Source organism: Melospiza melodia, chromosome 10 (assembly GCF_035770615.1).
Source record: "Melospiza melodia melodia isolate bMelMel2 chromosome 10, bMelMel2.pri, whole genome shotgun sequence".
NCBI classification, from domain to species: domain Eukaryota; kingdom Metazoa; phylum Chordata; class Aves; order Passeriformes; family Passerellidae; genus Melospiza; species Melospiza melodia.
In genome coordinates this window covers 13,205,232-13,229,211 of record NC_086203.1, presented here as the reverse complement: position 1 = coordinate 13,229,211, position 23,980 = coordinate 13,205,232, and the positions used below count along the sequence as shown (strand labels likewise).

The 23,980-nt window shown below is 42.6% G+C and overlaps 1 protein-coding gene and 1 long non-coding RNA gene across 4 annotated transcripts in view; one reads left to right on the top strand and one right to left on the bottom strand.

Moving 5' to 3' along the window:
- Window positions 1–2,616: 2,616 nt before the first annotated feature.
- On the bottom strand, window positions 2,617–5,221 carry LOC134422406 (uncharacterized). Its single transcript, XR_010028811.1, has 2 exons — window positions 5,107–5,221; window positions 2,617–4,029 (listed from the first exon to the last, which is right to left on the bottom strand). It is a non-coding gene; the product is annotated as an uncharacterized LOC134422406 (long non-coding RNA).
- SLC6A11 (solute carrier family 6 member 11) overlaps window positions 3,919–23,980 on the top strand; it is a 109,529-nt gene continuing 89,467 nt past the window's right edge. The window contains exons 1-5 of one of the 3 annotated variants that reach the window (XM_063164415.1): window positions 3,919–4,052; window positions 6,149–6,379; window positions 9,474–9,608; window positions 9,785–9,925; window positions 11,331–11,421. In XM_063164415.1, coding sequence (XP_063020485.1) covers window positions 6,160–6,379; window positions 9,474–9,608; window positions 9,785–9,925; window positions 11,331–11,421 — 587 coding nt within the window. In that variant the 5' untranslated portion in view covers window positions 3,919–4,052; window positions 6,149–6,159. Of the gene's footprint in view, window positions 4,053–5,630; window positions 5,742–6,148; window positions 6,380–9,473; window positions 9,609–9,784; window positions 9,926–11,330; window positions 11,426–23,980 lie in introns of those variants that run through there. The other 2 variants (XM_063164416.1, XM_063164414.1) reach the window with 2 other exon arrangements.

The following is a 23,980-nucleotide window of genomic DNA, read 5'->3' as shown; positions in this document are numbered from 1 at the left end:
TTGCTGTTGCTCTCTAGTTCATAGTAAAATGTGATTGAGTTGAAATTTTAGGGGGTTATATATAATTCTTATTATTTTGCACTGGGGAGAAAAATGAATTATCTTCGTTCTGGGTTGATTTTGGAGCTTTTTTCCTATTTCGGGTCTGACACAGAACAAAACCACTCCCTCATTCACACCCATCATTGTGTTTCTAATGGTAACTTGCTTTGGATTTTATTGTATTTTACAGCAACACTTGGCAGAGTGTGCAGTATTGCTGCCACCCCTCACTGAACCTGAATATTGCACAGGTTCCTGTGTTGGCAGGGTAGAGAATCAGAGAGGGAAAAGTGGGAAAACTCAAGGGATGAGAAAGCCCAGGGGCTGAGATGAGGCAGTTTAACATGTAAAGCAAAGCCAAACAAAGAATGAATTCCCTATTTCCCATCAGCAGGTTCAGCCATTTCCAGGAGGGCAACACTCCATCCCATGGGAGATTTGGGAATAAAAATGCCATCACTCAAATTATCATCCTCCCTCCCTCTTGGTCCCAATTTTTACTGCTGAGCATGACTCCTCGTAGCATGGAATGATCATTTACAAGCTGGAATTTCATTTTTTAATTACTGTGCTATGAACTCAACTCAAAGGTAAGTTGGTTTTGTGAAATTCCAGGATTAACCCAAAGCCTGGCTCAGTGGGCTGCTTGTAGAAACAAAGGGCAAGGCTGGGGGGAGATGCTTCTTCCTACCAGAGGTGTGAGAGTCATTCAATTCCTTGAAATTTAATTCCAAACAATCTTCTCATACTGACCTGGAGCATCCAGTGCCCAAATCAACCCCTTATCTTGCTTTACAACAGGGAAGAAAGAGTGTCTGGGATAAAATGAAAGATTCTATGAGCTTGCAGAGAGCTTCTGTAACCTGAATTAAATTCTAACATTGTTCACTGAGTACCTTTAATAATGTTAATTATGAAAAATATTAAAATATTTCTATAAAAATATAATATTTGTATAATACATAATATTTATATAATATATATAATATAATTATTAAAATATTTTAATAGAGTTGAAAATATATCCAGAAAGCTGAGCAAAAACTCCCCTCAGAGTTCATTCCTATTCCAGGCTGGAGCAGCTCCCAGTACCTGAGCTGGGCATGCTGATAACATCTGTATCTGCATGAGGACTGCAAATTCAGCTTTAACCTGGAAAAATTATTGTCTACAGGCAGTTGTGGTGTTAGGCACCGAGTTCTGCTCAGGTCTCTTTGGTGTTTCTTTTATTTTTAGTTTTTAACTTATTTTTATTTATTTTTTTTTTATTATTCTTTTATTTCTCGCTTGTAAGTCCCACTAAAACCTTTCAAAAGTGTCTTCTCATTCAGTGCTGTCATTTATTTGCTAGTTCATAGATTTCAGTTCACTAGGATAGGTGACAGCTAACTCTTGGAAGCTGTGGATTACCCAGGATTGTAGGTTCTCTCAAAGTGTTGTCTGTGTATAAAATTCATGTTTAAGAAACTCAAGGTACCATTACCCATTGGCAGAGGGATGTGTCCCTAAAGCACAGTAGGAATGGATGAATTAACTCAAGGAAACCCCAATTTGTGCCACTTTTTCCAGGGGATCAGCAGCAGAAATCTCCTATTTGGAATATTCTCACCCACTCCTGTCCAGAGGAGGGGATGGAAGATAAAATACAGGTAACAAAATACGGGTCTCGGATTGACAAGGGAAGGGCAACATCAATAGATGGAAAAGTGATTTTTGCAGCTCTCCTCAGCCCCAAACTCAGCATCTCACCCATTGTGAGGCAATAAATTGGATGGAGAGATACCTCCAATGATAGGGGTTAAGCCTTTCTAAACAGGAGCCAAACAATCAGGTGTTGCTTTACTTAAAATTATCTGCAGCAAAGAAATATATTTTTTCCCATTACAGAAAACTGATTAGGCACAAATGAGCCTATTTTTGATTGAAGTCAGCCTCTAACAAAACAGCTAAATGTGTTGGTCCTGTTCACAAATGGCTTTGTGATTTTAGGCTTTTGATCCAAAATATTGTCAGATTGTTATCACTGCTGAAATTCTGATTGTATTTCTTTGCTTTTGTGTAGCTATTTCCCACAAAGAGTCCAGCTTTATGAAATCTTTATAGAAGGCTTGTGCACATCATGCTTATAGCAAATCTAAATTGAAGGTTTTCAATCTGGAGAGGATTGTTGTTTCCCCCCTAGTTATATTGTCACAGGATTTTCTATTGCAGGAACAACACAGAAATTCAGAGTTACAATAAGGGGAAGAAATGAGCCAAGCCCCAGATTTAAATTTCCAAAGCTACATCACATGAGCTGACATTAATTTTGGCAGCCCGGCGGAATCCTGTGGACATGTGGATTTTTCTCAGAGGTTGTTTTCCCAAGTTGCTCTAGGTATGAATGGCTTCTCCTGATTAATTTTAGTTTATAAATCTAAATAAATGCAGCCTTGGAACATTTGGTACTTCACAGCACCATTCTCTGGTGAGCAGAAACATCTGATTTCCACCCCCACCCCTGCACTTTCTGCACAGAGTTGTAAAGGGTTCCTTGGGAGTGTGGAGATAAACCTGAATAAAGCACAACTTGAATTGCTTTTTTAGGGCACATCATTTTAATGGCCAGGGTGTCCCAACAGGCTGAGAGGAACAGGCAGGAATTCCTGATGAGGAGCACCAGAGACACGGTGAGAGCATGAACTGACACCAGGGAATTTCCCTCACTGCAACAGCAAAGGCTCCACCAGAATTTAAATAAAAAGGGTTCTCAACCTGCTCTAAAATTTGTCAATTTTTGTTGCAGACACTGAGAAGTGCTCACAAGGATTAGCAGCCAGCAATTACTTCCATAAACGCTTCAGCTGGGAGGAGGCTGAATGGGAATTGGTACAGGAATACAGCAGTGGATAAAACACTTGACAGCAGGAATGAATCATTTAAAATACTGAACAAATCAGCAAATAAACACCTTCAGCATCTGCCTGCAGACTGCCCCTTGCAGCAGGCCCTTCAATTTGGGATCATCAATCTGTTTGGTGAAGGTTGGTCTCTCCTCTCTATTGAATCATCAAATGTTTACTGTCCCTCAGCTTCCTTCTGTTTTTAGAATTACTCTCGGGAATAAAATGAGAATTCACTGTCAGCTTTGATGTTTAAGTGTATCCTGTTGAGTTTGCTAGGCCTGGCTGGGAGACAGAAAAACAGGGTCTGTTTTGATCCCTGCTGAAAACAAGATGAAGGAGGAGGTAAAAATAAATCAACAAAAAGGCCCTCCAAGTTGAGTTTAGTTTGTGCAAAGTCAGCTTGGGAAAAATGGATCTATTCTATCCTCAATTAATGAATACCAGCTGCGTTGAAAACAAAGCCACAAATACAGCACTCAAAATCAAACCTAGCTCTGTGGTAAGGATGCTTTAAAAAAATTAAAAAGATAAGAATTTTGCCATTTTTTTTCGTTTTTCCCACTGGCAGATCTCCTTTCCCAAGATAGGTTTGACTGGAGCTCTAAATGCTGGCATCAAGAAGAAAAGAGAGAGGCTCATCCTGCCCCTGTTAGGTGCAAGGGTTGATGTGACAGAGAGCTGACAGGGTGAGGCCCCAGCACCCACTCCTGTGACAGGCATCACTGAAATGCAAAATCCTGCAAACTTTAACCACAGCAGAAGCTCCAGTGGGTAATGTGCAAGCAGGGTACAAAGTCAGCTCGAGTTAATTTAAAATCTATCTTTCCATTGTCTTCCAGGAGCACTGCTAACAGGTGGCCAGGCAGTGGGAAAAGCCCCTGGAGATGGAGGGTGAGAGGGAGAGGATTCACATGGAACAAGATCTGACTGTCCCTGGGACATTTCCAGCAGAGACTCCTGGATTTAGGAGCTGTGAGTTCCAAAGTGCATCCCCTGGAGCTGCAGAGCAAGGCCTTGCTGATCATAACTGCAGCAGAGTGTGGAGCTGAGGAAGTTCTGAAGCAAGAACCTGGCTTGGGTGCTGCCATTTGCCAAGGAGAAGCTGCAGAGATGAAGAAAGAAGAGGTATTTAATTTGGCTTTGGAAACTTAGGGTGAAAATGACTGACCTACAAAAAAAAATTAAAAAGGAGAGGGTTAGATGGAAAAAAAAAATCTCTATTCAAAATATTTGATTCAACCTGAAACAAAACCATTTGTAATATTTTTTTTCCCTCTTCTCGCCTCTTTCACAGCTTGAATTTTAAGCCAAGCCCCAGCCAGCAATGCCCACATGGGCTGCTTGCCTCTGCATTTCCCTGCTGCAACTCGAAAGCGCCCACATTGTTTCCACACTTCCCAAATGTTCCCCCTCCGTTTATTTTTTCATCCCGTCTGTCCCCCGGCTCTCCCCGCCGCCCTTTCCAGCTCAAGTTTGTGTCATCTGTTCCCGCCGGGCTCCTTTTTTTAACTTGTGGGGTCTGTGCCAGCCCCCGAGCGAGGCAGGTGCGGGGCCGGGTCTGTCTGTGGTGCCATCCCTGCCTGAGGGATGCGGGGCAAGGATGGCACTGCCGGCGTTGGGATGGGGATGCACAGCACGGCTGCCAGCCTGCGGGGCTGGTACTGCCAGAGGCTGCCGAGCAGGGATGGCACTGCCGGCGATGGGATGGGATGGGATGGCAACACGGCTGCCAAACTGCCGGGCCCATGATACCATCCCTGCCCGAGGCTAGGGAGCAGAGATGGGACCCACCGGGGATGGGGATGCGGCTGCCAGCCTGCCGGGCCCGCGGTACCATCCCTGCCCAGGGCTGCGGAGCACGGATGGGACTGCCGGGGATGGGGATGTGGCTGCCAGCCTGCGGGGCTCGGCCCTGCCCACGGTCCCATCCCCGCCGGAGGGATGCCCAGCGGGGCCGGCCACCGGGGATGGGGATGCAGAACGCGGCTGCCAACCTGGCGGGCCCGCGGGTACCATCCCTGCCGAGGACTGCGCAGCGGGAACGGGACTGCCGGGGATGGGGATGCGGGTGCCAACCGGCGGGGCTCGGCCCTGCCCTGTCCGCCATCCCATCCCTGCCGAGGGATGTGCAGCAGGGCTGGGACTGCCGGGGATGGGGATGCAGAACGCGGCTGCCAACCTGCCGGGCCCGCGGGTACCATCCCTGCCGAGGATTGCACAGCGGGAACGGGACTGCCGGGGATGGGGATGGGGATGCAGAACGCGGCTGCCAACCTTGCGGGCTCGGCGCTGCCCTGTCCGCGGTCCCATCCCTGCCCGATGCTGCGGAGCCGGGATGGGATTGCCGGGGACGGGGATGCGGCTCCCAGCCTGGCGGGCTCGGCCCTGGCCGCGGGCGGGGAGCGCAGCCGGGGATGCTCTGCTCTCCGCTCGCTGGCGATGCTCGGTGGTGATGCTGGGTGGAGGAGAAGGAGGAGGAGGAGGAGGAGAAGGAAGAGAAGGAGGGGGGAGCTGGCGGGACAGCCTGAGGTGGGCGGAGGGGGGAGGCGGGTGTTAAACCATCGCTCCGGGGAGGGCTGAGCATTTGCAAATTGCGGCTCCATCCAGAGCGCGGGGAGCATCCTCCAACCCACGCCGGGCCGCCAGCAGCGGAGGGGCAGGACGAGGCTTCCCGGCTCGCGGGGATCCCGAACGCCTCCTCCCCTCCTGGCCGTGCCCTGCCCGCGCCGCCGGAGCCGCAGCATCGCCCGCAGGCAGCGCTAGCACAGCCCGGCCCCGTCCCCGGCGCGCAGGCAGGCACGGGCACAGCCCCGGGTGAGTAATCCCGCAGCTCCCGCGGGCAGGCCACAGCCACCCCGGCCCGCAGGTGCGAGCCCGGCAGGTGCGGCGCGTCCCCGGCCTCTGGTAGGTCAGCAAGGACGGGATCCTTGCCTGGGGAGGGATTTTTGAAAGGTTTCCCTGTCTGCTAGCAAGTTATCTGTCACCGCTTGGAATTACTCCTTCCCTTGCACAGAACCTTCTCTCTTCCCCCCACCCCTTTCTTCTCCTTTTTTCCCTGCTTTACAACTTTTCCAGCCTTGTGGAGTTGCCTCCCTCATTTCACCCGCAGGTTTCCAGAGGTAACAAGAGGCCAGTGCCACCCTGGGAGATTTCAGAGGTTGAAGATCAGTGCCAGCAAGTGTCCTAAAACATCTGTGTGTTCTTCTTTTGTTCTCCACCAGGCTGAAAAGTCATGACAGCTGAAAAGACTATTCCTATAATTAATGGCAAGCCAGAAGATGCTTTGGACCCAGAAGCCTCAAGTACCAACCTCGTCCACAGCAATGATAAGAAAGTTCATGAAAGAGGGCACTGGAACAACAAGGTTGAATTTGTGCTTTCAGTGGCCGGGGAGATTATTGGGCTGGGAAACGTCTGGAGATTCCCATACCTTTGCTACAAGAATGGAGGAGGTAAGATGGCATCACGTGTGGATTTAGATGGGAATTAAACACGGGAATTAAGCAGTTAAGAGTGCCTTGCTGTGATTTATTGCACTAGTAAGAGAGACGTGTTCAGGGTTTCAGTGCATGTGCAGACAGGGAAGCATTAACATCTGACAACTGAGAAAAATCGTTGTGTTCCCCTTTCCCTCTCTCCAAACACTGTGTGGTTTATTTTTACAGGTTGCTGTTACGTTAGTAAATTGACATCTTTTTTTCAGGAGCATTTTTCATGCAGGAGAAGCCAGCATTCAGTTATAGTAGTACACTCTGTCTTCTGCATGTGAATACACACCCAGGCATACTTAACTAAGTTTGTCTGACACAGAAAAGAAGGCAGCACTCCATTTGTCACAGCAGTGTACTTTGGAGAGGATGAATTTTTTTTTTTCCTAACAACGCCACAAAGACTAAATTAATTTTCTTTGTCTCGTGAAATTTTTTATACCTCAATGTTCTTTTTTTCCCCTCGTACTTCTCCAATTCCTACAAGGCAGAAAAGATGTAAAATTACAGGTTGAAGAGAGCAAGCCCTAATAAATACAACATATGAATGTTATTTGAGAGAGGAAAGAGCAGACTCAACTTCTCCAGAGTATAACATGTGGCACATATTGGTTATAGCCAACTGTAAACTGTGTAAGATAAATGACAGCTGAGAATAAGCACATCAGCTTGGGCAGCAGGGAAGAAAGGAAAGTAAATTACAAACTCAGTTTAGAATTCTGTGGACTGGGTTCAACATTCTTCCCACTTAAGGCCTGAGTCAGTGGCAGTGTAAACACAGAGGCTGGAAGAAAAATAGGATGTTGAGGGCTGATAAGCACTGATCTGCTCCTCGATGGGTTGGTTTGCTGTGCCAAACTTCTATTCCTTGTCCCTCCTTATCTGAACTCAGGGATGGTTTTTAGCCCATTTTGTGTGCTGTTCCTACAAGACAAGCCCTGCTGTGCAAATTGTGTTTATTGTTGGAAGTTCCTTTCTTTATGTCTCTGTATTTTGGCCAAACTTAGGCAACAAGAGTTCAGCTCTTTAGAGAGTGCTGCTACCAGATCCTGAATGTTAACATGGTGCACATCATATACACAAGCCTTTTTTGTTGATGGTCAAAGTGTTCCCAGAGAACTTTTGGCAGAGGAAATGACAGGAATATATATTTGCTGTGTAGTTTTTTGGTTCCTGCAGCTTTAGGTGCCCATTTGTGAGCGTGTGCCAGCTTGCCATTATTTTAAAGGCTGTAACATGAGGTAGAAAGAATTTCCATCATTGTTTTGGATGATTTGATGAAAAAGTAATTACCTAAATATCATATTTAATCACCACTGTACTCTTTAAGAATAGAATAAGTGGGTGTGATTTAATTGCTCGTGTCCTGGCACCATGGGACATTTGCCATTGACCAGTTTTAGTCAATGGAGGCTCAGTCTGTGAGCTTGTGTAACCCCCTGCTGGAATTAGACCAGAGTTTGTTTTTAGTGCTTAAATCTGGTGCATCCAACTCCTTGGTGTGTGCTGGGGGAAGACAGTGGTAAAAATCTGAGCTAGTTGTGAAATAAATTGCTTTTAACAGAACAAATCTAGAAGCTGTAGTTTGGAACTTGTGAGGTTGACCTCTCTGGCACTTACTCCAAGTCATAACAGGGAGTGTAGGAAAAATCATCTGGAAGTTTGGGCTGTGGATGTTCAGGTTTTGAGGAAAAATAATTTCTTTGTGTGTTTAGAATGAGGTATTTCTTGTAATATGATCTTTTTGTAAGCTGGGAATCCTGATGTTTTCTAACGTTCCTGTTGGAAAAACAAGCTGGTACTTTGGATTTCCACAAGTTGCATTGTTCAACTCGCTGTGAGAGTGTGTGTGATGATACTGGCCAGTAAATTATCCAGGGAAATATTCCATGTTTTGTGGAATCCCCGTGGATTGCTTGAGAGGCACCTGGGATTCACCCCTAGGGAAATTTCCTGGCTGAGGGAAGGAACTCCTGGTGATGAGATGAGGGAAACTCACTCAGAACAGGTGGATGTAGTTGTCTCAATTTTCTCACCAGGGTGACTGAAGCACAGCAGCTGTTGCAGGGTGGGGGTGTGCTGTGGTTGGGTTTGCTGGGCTTCACTACCTGTGCTGGAGTTCACTGTCAGCACCCAACAAAAATGTGGATGCTTTGTTATTTTCCTAGAATTTCACACCAATATTTCTGGCTGATAAGGCCAGGTCCTGCTTTCTTGTCCTTGCGAGTAGTCCTGAAGTTTGTTTCCTCATTCTCTTTCTGCAATCCTTATCATATAAACAACATGAAATGGGTTTCTCAGATTTAATATCTGTAACACTTCCTCACCCCTGAGAAAAGCAAGGAGGGTGGTGCTGGTCAGAGCAGAACTTTCAGCTGAGCATGGCTGGGATCTTTTCTGTGTTTGAGAGACCGACTTTAGGCTGAGGAACGTTGATCTGCTCTGTTTCAGCCCATAACCCTGGCTTGCAGGTTAACTTTGGATATTTGGGGCAGGAATTAAACCCTTCCTGCACTGCACTGATGGCTCCCAGCTCAAGATCCTTCCTTTAATGGAAAAATCCTCCCTGTGCTCCTGAGGAGCCCTGTTCTTTCTAACCAACACCCCCTTAATGTTCACCCCCAGGTGCTTTCCTCATCCCCCCCAGACCCTGCTTTCCTGTCCTTGTAAGCAGTCCTGAAGTTTGTTTCCTTATTCTCTTTCTGCAATCCTTATCATATAAACAACATGAAATGGGTTTCTCAGATTTAATATCTGTAACACTTCCTCGCCCCTGAGAAGTGGTGCTGGGCAGAGCAGAACTTTGAGCTGAGCATGGCTGGGATCTTTTCTGAGTTTGAGAGACCGACTTTAGGCTGAGGAACGTTGATCTGCTCTGTTTCAGCCCATAACCCTGGCTTGCAGGTTAACTTTGGATATTTGGGGCAGGAATTAAACCCTTCCTGCACTGCACTGATGGCTCCCAGCTTAAGATCCTTCCTTTAATGGAAAAATCCTCCCTGTGCTCCTGAGGAGCCCTGTTCTTTCTAACCAACACCCCCTCAATGTTCACCCCCAGGTGCTTTCCTCATCCCCTACGTGGTGTTTTTTATCTGCTGTGGAATCCCAGTATTTTTCTTGGAGACGGCCTTGGGACAGTTCACAAGTGAAGGAGGCATCACGTGCTGGAGGAAAGTTTGCCCTCTCTTTGAAGGTAACAATTCTGTGTCCTTCTGCAAAAGAAAGCATTCCATTTGAAGTAAAATGAAATTAACTGTAGCAAAATTGAAGTTAAGATATACTTAAGAGTAAGCTTTTGTTTTTAAATTAGATAAAGCCTGAAAAGCAGAAGTTTTCTTTTGTATCTCACTTTTTATTTTGCTCCTCCAGGCATTGGCTATGCTACCCAAGTCATAGAGGCACACCTAAATGTATATTACATCATCATTTTAGCATGGGCTATCTTCTATTTGTTCAACTGCTTTACTACAGAGCTCCCCTGGGCTTCCTGTGGCCACGAATGGAATACAGGTATGACCTCAGCAGAGATTGCCACTATAAAATCCTCCCAAATGATTGCTTATTATATTGAAATGTCCTGAACAAAGCTATGTGTGTAGCAAAATCTGTGCAAATGGGCCAGTCTAATCCCACTACAGCCAAAAAAAGGGAAACCTGGAGTGAAACTGCCTTGGACCTTTTTGGGTTAGGTTATTGTAAAGCATTTACTCCTCTAGAATAGAATGTCAGCAGAAAAAGACTATGGATTTGTTAATTCTGTACGATCTTCTGGCTAAATCCCAAGACTCTCATTTGCAATCATATCTCTTCTCCCTGAGCACACTGAGTGAATTCTGCAGCAGAGAATGACCTGATGACAGGTTGCATTCTTGCTCTTTCACTCTAATGAAGTCAGGGGGAGTTTGAATGGAGAGGGAAAAATGTTAAATGTGGATCTTTGGAATTGCTCTTTTAAATGCCAGATGTTGAGGGATAATGTTCATCAAGCTACTTCTGGAAATGTAGTCTCATAAATAATCCTTGCTGTGCATGTAAAGGAGCCTCCTGCATGCAGGATGAGGTATTCAGGAGGGTTTGCAGGGCAGGGCTCTGCATCTGTCTTCTCATTTATATAAATATCTGTCATTCTCTGCTCTTTGAGTCTCTAGATCCCAAACATCCATGGGGAGGATCTCATCCCACTGTCCTTGTTCCTGAAATTTTGCATTCATCCCTTATTTACAATCCAGCTTCAAATCAAGCACCCAGCATGTTGTCTTTCATAGTTTGCACTAGTTGGCCATTTTTGGCATTCTTTGAGCACACCTAAATCTGCCTGAAACCTTAATTTCTGAAATCTTAGGGAGGTAATTTTGGGCCCAGTGGATGTGGAAGGCTTTGGTATCAATTTTGGCAGCCCTGCCAAGGAGCTTGGCCAGTGTTATCAGTGCTCAAATGCTCCACAGGGCTGAGCTGCTTTGGCCTTTGTGTTAGAGATAATAACAATAATAATAATAATGGTTATAATAGTGATAAGCCAGAGGAAATACCCACTTTCCTTATCAGGAAAAAGTGGCAGTTTATGGCTGGCCATGTTCCCTTGGTAGCCATAAACCACTGAACCAGCAGTGGAGTTGGAGCACGTTGTAATTTTAATTCCCAATCCATTGCCTGAATGTTTCTTCCTTCTGCCTGAGGTGATTTTTTGGCCCTGTGCCTCTGGGAAGTGTTGTAAGAGAGTCCTGATGGATGTTTCTCTGAGATGTCATAACCTGGTGTTGCAGAATTAACAGCTGTGGCCCTTAGTGCCCTCAAAAACCCTTTAACCCACCCATAAAATGTGTGGGCTTCCCAAGGTGCACAAAGTGGGACATGAACAAGAACAGTACTTGCATGTCAACATAGCAAACTCCTTGCTTTTGTGGTTCTTTTCTAGAAAACTGTGTGGAATTTCAAAAACTCAACATGAGCAACTGCAGTCAAGTCTCTTTACAAAATGCCACTTCTCCAGTGATGGAATTCTGGGAGTAAGTGCACAAAAACCTTTATATTTGATCAGACTTTTTTCTACCTTTATATTTGATCAGACTATTCACTACCTTTATATTTGATCAGACTGTTCAGTGATTTTATATTTGATCAGACTCTTCATTACCTTGCAATGATTTGACCATTTACACCTCGTAACCCTGTAGCACTGAGGGAGCGAGTTCAGCTGGAAATTTTCTTATCCTGCCACGGTCAGAATGAGAGTTTTTAACTCTTTTTTAAGAGGACACAAGGAAAGGAATTCCATATCCTGAAAGGACACAGAACAAAGTGTGCCACTTGCTCGGGAGCTTGGCTCCTGCTGCTGGAGGAAAGAGCCTCCAGCCCATACTAATGAGGAGGCAAAGGTGAAAGAAAGAAAATGATTTACAATATTCCTTTTTTCCCTTTTTTTTTTTCTTTTTTTTTTTTTTTTCCCTAAATATTTCTTCCCTTAGGAGTTGGAGAGCTACATCCTCATCCTTGTTTCAGCTAACTAATACTCTGGCTTCTGGATCTCATTATTTTTTAAAGGACTGTGTAAGTGTTAGTTATTCAGCTAGAATAACAGCAGACTTTAACTCTCTCCTCTCCCCCTGACTCTGATTTCTTGCTAGACTAAGGGAAGGAAATCAGATGTTTGCACAAGATGAGCTGCTTTTGTGGTGACATATTTTTTCTGGCTATAAATATTTAATCAGTGCAGTGCAGCCTCCCATTTGTTCCTTGCAGGGTGTAGTGTGTGCTAAGCCAATCAGAGAAATGCAGTGTTACTTTGAATTCTGAGTGATTTCACAATTCAAAGCCAGTTACACAATTCTGGGTTACTACAATTTCTTGAGGACCCATTGATTTTATTTTGAGGCTGTTTTGTGTTCAGAACAGCAACAGCTACACTTTAAGGAAACAGGAATTAAAACTTCTTGAAGGGGAAACTCTACATTGACATAATTTCCTTCAGTCTTAGGACTTGCTATTGTCTGCCTGAATGTCTTTTTCTTGCTACATCAGTAAACTTAGATTTCATTAGTTATTTCAGCAAATAATACTGTTTTATTTAAAAATAAAACCCCCAAACACTAAATTAAACCTGAATAATATGAGCAACATATGCACTCTCTAGGTAAAACTGAAATTTTATTTTCTGTTAAAATTTTCAGTAATCTGAACTCCTAACATCTTAAATCAAAACATAACTACCCACAGATAATATCTCAGAATAAACAAGAGTTTCTCAGGTGGCATCACTTAATGCTACAACTTTATTTTATTTTAGCAAAAAATATCATATGGTTCTTTGGGATAAGGAGAATTAAGACTTAACATCAGTGGAATAAATGAACAATATATTTTCTCATGCATTAGCCAACTTACCCCCTGCATTTATATGATTTTTCAACAAAATTCCCAACTCTGCCACTGATGGTGACTCTGGTTATCCAGAGAAGTGGGAAATGTTTAGTCCAATTCTATGGAGAGCACAGAGTAAGTTTTACACTCTCATATTCTCATATTCCTGTGGCTTTACACTCTCATATTTCTGTGGTTTTGTGGGTTTTGTGTCAGTGCTCATCTCTGGATTGCCTCAATTCCTGGCTCAGTGTTATTTTGAAGCACACACAAATCCATTTTAAGGATATCCCTTCTCAGAGATCTCTGAAAATGAAGCTAAACAAGATTCTCCAGCTCCACTTGCAATCAGGTTGAAGTGGGTTTTAAACCCTTCAGTTTTGGGGCATATTTCCCTACCTGGTATTTGTTAAATCTGGAATAAATTATGCAACTAGAAGGGAGAATCAGATTTAGCCTTTTCTCTAGCTGGTTTTACAGTCTTGTCAATAAAAAGTTGAAAATACACTCTCCAAACCTTTTAAAATCACAAACACCAAAAAAAAAGAAAAAAAAAGGTAAATTAAACAATCTATTATTTATTTGGAATGTCTTTCTTTATGTGTCACAGACAAACTTTTTGTAACACCAACAGTTTGCTGGCCAAAATAACTTAAGATATTCAACTTTTCTACTTTCTCTGTCCAAGTAAAACCGGAGTTGCATAGTTTTGCACACAGGAAATAAATGTACTCTCTTCCTGCTAAGGAAGGAGCTTGCCTTGTTTGAAATTTAAGTAGTTATGATGTTGCATGGCTTCAAAATTGAAAAAAAAAAAACCATGAAAAACTAGTTTCAAAGTGGAAGAATGAGCTTTATTAAAAACAGGATTCATTTTGCTATGAAAGAACTTGAAATAACTATTTTGCTATGAAATAATCTTAATTGGAATTAGGATTATAATTAAAATATGTCTTAAATATCAAACATAAAAGCAGAGCAGGGTCTTGCTGTATAAAGAGAAGATCACAGAGCAGTTAATACAAAGTAAATATTACTAGAAGAGTTACTTTGTGTGGCGATAAGTGTTATCAGCAATGTTATTTCCCTTAGCTTGCGGTGGTGTTCTTGTGATGCTGCTTTATGATTTTGTAAATTCTGCTGCCAGGAGCCATAAACTCATTGTAAGCCCGTTGAAACAAATAGTAAAAAGGAGATTTGCTGGAGTAGGGAAGGAGGAGGCTCCAGGATTTTTCAGAACCATCACACTTTTTGTGTGTGTGTGGCCAAGGCTGCCATTGAAATTCCTCTGAGTTGTGGCCACATAAATACAATTTACTGTGTGAAGGGTTGGCTGTGGGGGGGAGAAAAATGGGGGTTTGTGGGATATTTTTTGTGGTGTTTTTGTTGTATTTTTTTTTTTTTGTCTGTTGATTAAATCTGTGGATTAGAGTGGTGATTGTTGTGCCCAGTGATCCTGGTTGCTTTCTGTGAGTTTGTTTACATGTGAAACTCAGCCCTGCACCTGTGAAGTGTCAGGCTGGTGCTGCAGCTCCCCTTTCACAGCCACATCCCACAGCTTTTTACATGCACACACTCTCTTTAGATGGTCTTAACTAAACCCAGCCTAGCAAGGGGAGACTCAGCAATTCCCCAGTGGCTTGGCAGTGCTCTGTGCTGCTCCCAGTCTGAGAGCTCCTCATGCTGGGCAGGCTCAGGTTGTTGTTTCACACAGGATTTACATTCTCAAAGTGCCAGCAGCTGGATTTCAGTGTGTAAATTAATACACCAGGCCCAAACCATCTTTATTTCTGGCTTTGGAAGGGAATTTTTTTCCCTTTTACCTGGTGCTGCTGGGCTGTAAGGCTCTGCCCTTATTTACTCATGACTGGAAGTAAATCCAAATCCTCAGCTGGTTTCGGGATTGCAAACCCTAACTCCAGCCTCTCTGCTGAAATATTTGTGGCTTTTGCTGCTTCTGCAGCCTTGGCAGGTCCTAAAGCTGTGGCTTGAGTCAGGCAGAGGTGGCAGAGGATAGCTGGCAGTGCCATGAGGGTTTTCCATTTCCCATCCCCAGCTGTGCCCAGAGGATGCTGCTCCTTTAGCAGGAACACTCTGACTTCTGAAAATTCATCTTCTCTCCCTGCTTTGCTAACTGCCTCACACAGAGGGTAAAAGTCTAATTTTAAAATATTTTAAAATTTTTAAATTTTAAAAATTCTAAAAATCTTTGTTAAAACAAACCAACCAAAAAAGGATTCTGAGAGAAATCCTGCAGCAGGTCCTAGGCACTGTTTTCCTCCTGGCACACTCCAAAGAACCCCATTAAACCTTAAATATTTTTGTGAGGCTGTAATTGATAACAACTTTTCTGTAGCTGCACAGTGGAAATGGGCTGACCCTGCTGGAGGTGCAGCAAAACTTGGCAGTTTGGACACTCTTTTCTTTTTTTCCTGCTTAGAAATACCTGTTTCTGTCAGTGTTTTAAGGCTTCATTTGAGTGAGCAGGCACCACTGACAACTGATCAAAATTAGGGGATTAAAGGATTTCTTACTCCAGAAGGCCTTGCAAGCTGCAGCCTTGAGAAGTTCCAAATTCTGTGTGTACAGGGAAGCAGCTAAACTGATAAAAATTCACTTTTTATTCTTCAAACTCACTGCTGCTGTGTTCCAAAGGACAGGCAAGAGCCTGAATTTCCACTTTTCCCTTCATACCCGTGCCAGCATTCAGAGACTTGACCTGTTTTCTCCCATCTATGGCCTTGCCCTCACCCCACTTGTATAGTTTAAGGATTTTCTAAGAAAAAGCAATAATCACACTTTCAAGGCGTGGCACATAGAATGTTTTGGCTTCCAAAACTTGAATAGTTAATACTGCTAGCTGCTAATTACTGATAAATTAAAGCAGGCTATGAAAAATCACCGTGGCTGTGCGTGAGGGTGTATTGACAAGCAGAGGGGAGATGCTCTGCCCCATCCTTTTTCTGCTTTCCTAGGAGAGGAAATCGCCCTGGCAGGTGTGGGGGCTGCAGCCTTGCCCCTGTGCCCTCTTGGCTGCTGCTCCAGTCTGTCCCCAGGGGCAGGAATTGGAGCTTTCCAGAGCCTGGGAAGGAGCTGGACAGACAGAGGAGCCACGGTTTTGTGGCTGATTCCACCTCAATGGGTTTTTATTGGCTGTGTAGCAACAACTCGGTGCTCTGTTCAAGGAGCTCTGTCACTCTCTGGAGGGGGTGACACATCCCCAGCCTTTCCAAGTAAAGCCTAGTGAGAAAAAAAAAAAAAAAAAAAAAAAACATTGGTTTTGTCCGGCCTAAAAGAAAAGGGGCTGTTCTCAGCAAAAAAAAAAAAAAAAAAAAAAAAAAAAAAAGGAAAAGGCACAAACCCTTTTCCTTGCAAAGTCAAAAAAGAGGTTTTTTCCTGTTTCATTCAGGCTGCAAACGAGTGCAGGAGTCACATTGTGGTTAATCCCCAGCACACTGAGAAGTCAGGGGTGAGCTGAGCCTGCTCAGTGCCCAGGGGGATCCAGCAGCACCCCAAACCAGCCCCTTTGTGGGTGTCTGGTAGGGCATTAAACACAACCAGCCCCTCTGTGGGTGTCTGGTAGGGCATTAAACAGAACCAGCCCCTTTGTGGGTGTCTGGTAGGGCATTAAACACAACCAGCCCCTTTGTGGGTGTCTGGTAGGGCATTAAACACAACCAGCCCCTCTGTGGGTGTCTGTAGGGCATTAAACACAACCAGCCCCTTTGTGGGTGTCTGGTAGGGCATTAAACACAACCAGCCCCTCTGTGGGTGTCTGTAGGATATTAAATACAACCAGCCCCTTTGTAGGTGTCTGGTAGGGCATTAAATAGAGCCAGCCCCTTTGTGGGTGTCTTGTAGGATATTAAACAGAACCAACCCCTCTGTGGATGTCTGGTAGGGCATTAAACACAACCAGCCCCTCTGTGGGTGTCTGGTAGGGCATTAAACAGTGCCAGACCCTCCCCTTGCTGCCCAGCTCATGAGGGGCTGCGTGAAAATCCCTTTTTCTTTGGAGCCCCGTGAGCTCTCCACCTGGGTTTGCCTCAAGATCGCTGACTTTGCCTGACTTCAGCTGAAAAAAGCAAATGGGATGGGTATCAAAATGCTGCCAGTTTTTCCTGTATTGAGGGCTGGACCCTAAACCAGGTGGATAAAGTTTCCGTGGTTTTTGATTTTTATATTTCCTGTCCAACAGTTTTTTCTTAACTGGGGGCTGAACCCCGAGTCAGGTGATGACGTTTCATGATTTTTATATTTCCTGTCCAAATTCTGCCAGTTTTTCTTGTATTGAGGGCTGAACACTAAGCCTGGTAGATGAAGTTCTATATTTTTGATTTTTACATTTCCTGTCCAACAGTTTTTCCTGTATTGGGGGCTGAACCCTAAGCCAGGGGGATGAACTTCCATTGTTTTTGATTTTTATATTTCCTGTCCAAATTCTGCCAGTTTTTCCTGTATTGAGGGCTGAGCCGTGAGTCAGGTGATGAACTTCCATGGTTTTGATTTTTACATTTCCTGTCCAACAGTTTTTCCTGTATTGAGGGCTGAACCCTGAGTCAGGTGATGACCTTTCATGGTTTTTGACTTTTACATTTCATGTCCAAATGCTGACAATTTTTTCCTGTATTGAGGGCTGAACCCTAAGCCAGGGTGATGAACTTCCATTATTTTTGATTTTTGCGTTTCCTGTCCAAAAGTTTTTCCTGTATTGAGGGCTGAACCCTAAGCCAGGGCGATGAACTTCCATTGTTTTTAATTTTTACATTTCCTGTCCAACAGTTTTTTTCTGTATTGAAGGCTGGACCCTAAGCCAAGTGGGTGAACTTCCATGGCTTTTGATTTCTACACTTCTTGTTGTACATAACACTTTTTCTGTGGATGATGAAAAAATAACCTTCAAGTTTGCAAATTCTCCTGACTTTGTATTGCTTTGGGAATTTGTAGCATTTGGTTGGTTCTTGTGTTAATACACAGTCGAGTTTTGGCTTGCAGTAGTGTCAAAACCAGAAATTAAATTTGTGTAGCAAAGGTCATATGTGAGCTACTCAAAATATCCCTTAGTTGCACAATTGTTAAAGTTCTAGAAACGCTGTTATTGCTGCTAATGGTGGGTAAACATGCACAGAAACTGAGTGAGGTACTTGAAATTTATGATCTTTAGAAGCTGCTGGCTTCGATATCCAATTTTGCTGAAAAATGGTAAATCTGTTTTATTTGTAACCAACAAGGGCATTTTCATTACTGGGGTAAAGATGGGAATGTGTGTTTAGACTTGTACATCTATATATGCAATTTTGCTGTTGTAGGGAAAGAATTACATGAGAAAAGCGCATTTTGCTTGAAGGGGGGAAATCAATATAAAGTGAGAGGTTTAAAATAGCAAAACCTCAGTGGTGCCATGATGGGCTTGGCCAAACCAGCCAGGAGCAGCACGAGCCAAAATAACCAAGAAAAGTAATAATTTTTCTTCTGCCTTTGCCAGGGGTTCATTGGTTTCTCATAACATGCTGGTTTGCTGGGTTTTTTTTTTGTGTGGAGTTTTAAAATTATTTTTTGTTAATTATTTTAAAATTTTTAATTAATTAAATTAATTTTTTTATTTTTAAAAATTTTAAAATTGTTTTTTATTAAAAACTTCTTCTATTGAAAGGCCTCCCTTTGGCTATATCTGGTTTCATGCAATTATAAAGCCAGCTCATCCCCTTTATCCTGAGTAATTATGTACAGCCTCCTACAGATATCTACAGAAACTTTTAAACCTTCTAGAAAACTGAAAGTAGGAAGAGTGCACAAACTTAAAATTTGGAAAACTGAAAGTAGGAAGTATCTACACAAGCATTTAAATTTGGAAAACTGAAAGTAGGAAGTATCTACACAGGCATTTAAATTTGGAAAACTGAAAGTAGGAAGTGTCTACACAAACTTCTAAATCTAGAAGACTGCAATTAGGAAGAAGTATCTACACAAACTTTGAAATTTGGAAAACTGAAAGTAAGAAATATCTACACAACCTTTTAAATCTTCTAGAAAACTGAAAGTAGGAAGTGTGCACGAACTTAATTCTAGAAAAGTGAAAGTAGGAAGTGTCTACACAAAGTTAAATCTGGAAAACCAAAATTAGGAACTGTCTAATTAAACTTTTAAATTTGGAAAACTGACAGTAGGATACTTCTGGTGCCATTTTCTGGCTGCAACCAATTTGTCCCCTCCAGTAGCTCCCCACAGGACAAGCTGGAAAGTGCCATCCATGTTTGACAAAGTTGCCCACTCCAGGAATTATTTTCTTTACCGGTTGGCCACAGGAAAGAGATGTTCAAGACTGGAAGTGGCAACAAATCCCATGGAGCTCTTCCAAGGCATATTTTTCATACCTCTGTAATCCCTTAAATATCCAAGTAAAGAAGAGACTTTTATTTCCAGCTGTTAAGAAATGTGTCCAGTATGTTTACTCCCTGTCTTGGAATTGGGAATGGGAAGGCTTTGCTGAGAGAGATTTTAGAGATATACAAGTAGCTGAAAACATCATTTAACAGGAATCACATTCCTCTGGTTTTTGGCTATCTCAGCATGGATACTGTGTAAAGGACAGATTTCCATGCAATTCATCAAGCCTCTGTCTGCTTTTGGCTCTTGAAAAATATCATAATGAGAAAAATCAAATGTTTAGACACTTTTTAAGAGTATTTCCCAAATATGGCTTTGTGGGTTCAGGATGTTAACAGAAAGGGTGGTTGCTTGGGATTTTAAATCAAATTAAAGGAACTGGTTTTAATGTGCAAAAATTATAATGAGCACAGGCTGGAAAAAACAAAACAAATTATTATTATTATTATTATTATTATTATTATTATTATTATTATTATTATTATTATTATTATTATTATTATTATTATTATTATTATTATTTTATTTATTTATTTCACTGCTTTGCACTATATTCTCATAAGGCAGCAGAATTGCTTTGCTGTGTCAGGAGGACTTCCTGAGGAACTTATTAAATATTGCCCTGGAATTCCTGGAAAGGCTCCAGGACACCAATCAGTGCAGGCCTTGAAGCATCACTATGGGCACTGCTGTCCTCTGGGCACCAAGGAAATCACTGAAATCCCCCCAAATCCCTTCCACAGCTCCTCTTTATTTACTCCATAGATGGTGTCCGCAGGTTTCAGTTCATACAGGAAAAATTGATCCAGTAGAATGAATCTGGATTTAATTAATAATCTGTAATTTGTGAGTGCTACAGCAGTGATATTTTATGAAGACCCAGGAGCTGCAAATGTGGACAAAGCATTGAGAGCTCCCAAAATAATTCCTGTCCATTTACAGCTTTCTTTTTTCCCTTTTGAGCGGTAAGTGGTTTTTTATTCCTTGTGCCCCTGCTCTTTTTTTACATCTTAGGGGTTTTTTTGTAACTAGAGTTTAAGGCCAGTGAGATAAGAAATATGTTGACAGAGGAATTTTTTCAATTTTTAAAATTTTTTTGCCAGTCAGTCAATGGTTTTCTTTTGGCCTGTTCTGTGAGGAAGAGATAAGAGCTTATCACCATTCATTTGTTATGTGAATTTGTAGCCAAAAACTCACAGTGAAGGTCTGTTTTACAAAATCATGCAATAGCTCTTAATATTTTGTGCTCAGTAGTTCTCATTTGATGAACATTTAATTAATAGTGAAAAGATGAGTACAACTGTACAGGTTTTCTAAAAGGCTCCACACAAATTCTGAGAGGCATCAGCTTGACTTGATTTCTTCTGGGTGCTTTCAGTTCACAGCTGGCGCTGTGTGCTGAGCTAATTTACACCACTCAAGGTGAATAAAAAGAGAGATTTTTGTTGCTGGATGACTTCTTCAGAGAGGAGAAGAGGGAAAATTACAAAAAAAAAAAAGCCTGGAGGAGTCATTGGATACATTGAGAAAAGAGACTGTAGAGCAGAGGTGAGTGGAGCAGCACAAAAAGTGATTTAACAGGATTAAACCCTTGGGGCTGGTTAAGTTGCCATGACTTCAGTGAAAGAGGAGTAAGGAAAATAGGTCAGGAATGAGATGTTCTGAGTTTATCCCTCACTATCTCACACACATGTAAAAATGAAAATGAGAGACTCACACATGTAAAAATGAAAAAATCATATATTTATACATTATTATACTACACATATACACTATTATACATTATATTGTTATTTATATAGTCAACCTATACTGACCTTAATGAGAGAGGGGTTGACACAAGAAATGTGCCATTCTTTTCATATTTTGCAACCTGTAGTAGAAATTTCAGAGAAAATTTATTGTATTTGGTGGGAAATGTCCTGATGAAGGGGGGAATCTGACTCCATGTTCTCAGAAGGCTAATTTATTATTTTATGATACTTTAATATAGTAAAGAATACTAAATTATACTAAAAGTACAGAAAGGATATTTACAGAATTCTAAAAGGTAATAATGAAAACTCATGACTCTATCCCGAGTCCTGACACAGCTTGGCCCTGATTGGCCAAAGAGTGAAAACAACTCACAGCAGAATGCAATGGAACAATCACCTGTGGGTAAACAATCTCCAAACACATTCCACAGAGCACAACACAGGAGAAGCAAATGAGATAAGAATTGTTTCCCTTTTCTCTGATGCTTCTCAGCTTCCCAGGAGAAAAATCCTGGGCAAAGGGGTTTTCTAGAGAATGTGAATGCTACAAAGATTCTGCAGAGGAAATTTCACTCTTAAATTGGAGGTGTGTAGAAATGGGTAATGAATGGAACAATGTTAAACCCTGGCAGGAATTTAGGGAGAAGGAGCTGGATAGAGCAAATGTGACTCAGACAGGAAGGATTAATTCTGTTATGTGTAATTCACACTAGATCTGCTCGAAGAGGTAAATATTTCAGAATGATGCTGTAGCTGAGGGATTCTTGCTAATGTGACCACAGGGAGTTGTCTGTCTGCTGCTTTGAAAAACCAGCCAAGTATGGAATTCAGTGGATTTCCAGAAATGAAGTCTTACACTTTTAAGAATTTCCAATAAATTTCTCTCGATCTGTAACCCGTGGATTATCTTCTAAAAGCTGAATTCCTTCTTTCCAATACTTGAGCACTGATGGCTGGGGAGTACATGTGGGTATCCAGCAGTATCTGTCAAGAACCTTTTTAGCTCTTTTAGAAACCTATGGGTATTTTTCCTATTTTAGATTTTCCAGTAAATCCTGAAAAGAGAGGTTTGGACACTGCACAGAGCCTGGAGCTCTTATTCTGGATATTCCAGAAAAGCCAAAGCGTCAGCTCATGTTTACTTGCAGGGAGACTTTGGCATCCTTGATTTCAAACACAGTTAGTGACTAAATGTGCAAAAAAAAAAAAAAAAAAATCCACTGAGATTTATTTAACTTTGCAGTTGTATCTGTGCTTGTTCTGGAGGTGTTTCAGTGATTACCGCACCACTGCCCTGGGAAAACACCTGGCACAACCAGCCCATGTTTAGTTATTCTTCCCAAATATCAGACTCTAAAGGAGGGGAAAGAAAGTCTGAAAGGAATAATTTCATTTTAAGGCATTATCTCTGTCAGATATTTGCCATCTGTAGGGTGTTAATGCTGTCACTGTGCCACTCCTGCCCGTGCCACCATCACATCAGACAGAGCACAAGACAGAGCAGGGTCAGGCAGTGCCCAGTGTGTCTCTGCTCCTCCTCCTCTCCTGCTCATCCACATTGGAGGATTTGGGTGGAAGGAAGGTCAGAACCAATTTAGTGCAGCCTGAGGGGTGTCCTGCTGAATTCTGGATTCAGACAGTGATTCAGGGTGTGCTCTGTGTAGTGCAGGAGCTGTGCCCAACCCTGGGCCAGCACAGGAGGCTCCAGGATGGGCAGAGGATGGAGCAGCTCTGCTGGGAGCAAAGGCTGGCACAGCTGGCATTGTTCACCTGCATAGGAGAAGCTTTGAGGTCACTGAACTGTGGCTTTCCATCACCTGAAAGGGCTGCAGGGAAGATGGAGAGATGTGAGAAATGGATTTGTAGAAAAATTTTAAAATTTTATGGAAGGTTTATATAGTGTGCGTTTGTATGCAAACTTTGAGAAATGTTGATTTAGAAATGTTCTAGAATAGGAGAGATATTGTTGGGAGAGAAATGGAACTACAAACAAGACATCCAACAGAGAGACTTTGGACAAGGGCATGGAGTGCCAGGAAATTGGGAATAGCCTCAGGCTGACAGAGATCAGGGTTAGATGGGATATGGGGCAGGAATTGTTCCCTGTGAGGGTGGACAGGCCCTGGCACAGGGTGCCCAGAGCAGCTGTGGCTGCCCCTGCATCCCTGGCAGTGCCCAAGGCCAGGCTGGACAGGGCTGGGAGCACCTGGGATGGTGGAAAATGTCTCTGTCATGCCAGGGGGTGAAACTTGGTGATTTTTGAGGTCCCTTCCAACCCAAACCATTCTATGAGTCTGTGCTACTCTGGGGTTAAAGCTCATGAAGGCTATCACTGCTCAAATATGTGTTATCCTGGAAAAGGGAGAGCTCTCCCACACATTTTTGCCCAAGTCCCTCATCAGAGGTATGTGATCTTCTATTACTTTTTGTTTATGCAATGAAACTCAAAAAGTCTCTAATCTGACAGTTATCTTTTACAGTCCTGTAATGTACAGAAGAGGATTTAGGTGTTAAAGCTGAAAAATGTTTCCCAGCTTTGACGCTTCCAGGACATAGAATGTTCTACACCCGTTCTCTAGGACGAGATTGCCCCATTCTTTACATTTTCAGTGTCAAAAGATAACAAACCACATCAGAAAAGAGAAACCTTGCAAACCAGTACATGAAATCCAGTAATGAATTGACTGAAGAATTAAAACCACTCTTTTTAGATTCCCATTATTGAAAGATTTTTTTTACCTTGATCTATATAAAACATGTTTATCTTAAGTAAAAAAATCCAAGAATTTCACAAAGTAAGCTGCCAGCCTTTTGGTTTCACAGTTTTATATTTAGCATTCAGCATAGATTTTTTTAAAGTTTATCAGTATCATTTTCCAAAGTTGTCATCTAAGCAGATAAAGCAGTGGAGAATATCAAATCTTTAATATCTTGTGTTCTCTGGTTCTTGCAAAACAACTTGTTCCTTCTCAGCTATTTCTTTTCCATCTGAAGTCTGGATGCATGGATCTGCCTCTCTAAATTAGACAGCAATTAGCTCAGATTAGACAGGCACAGGGAAATG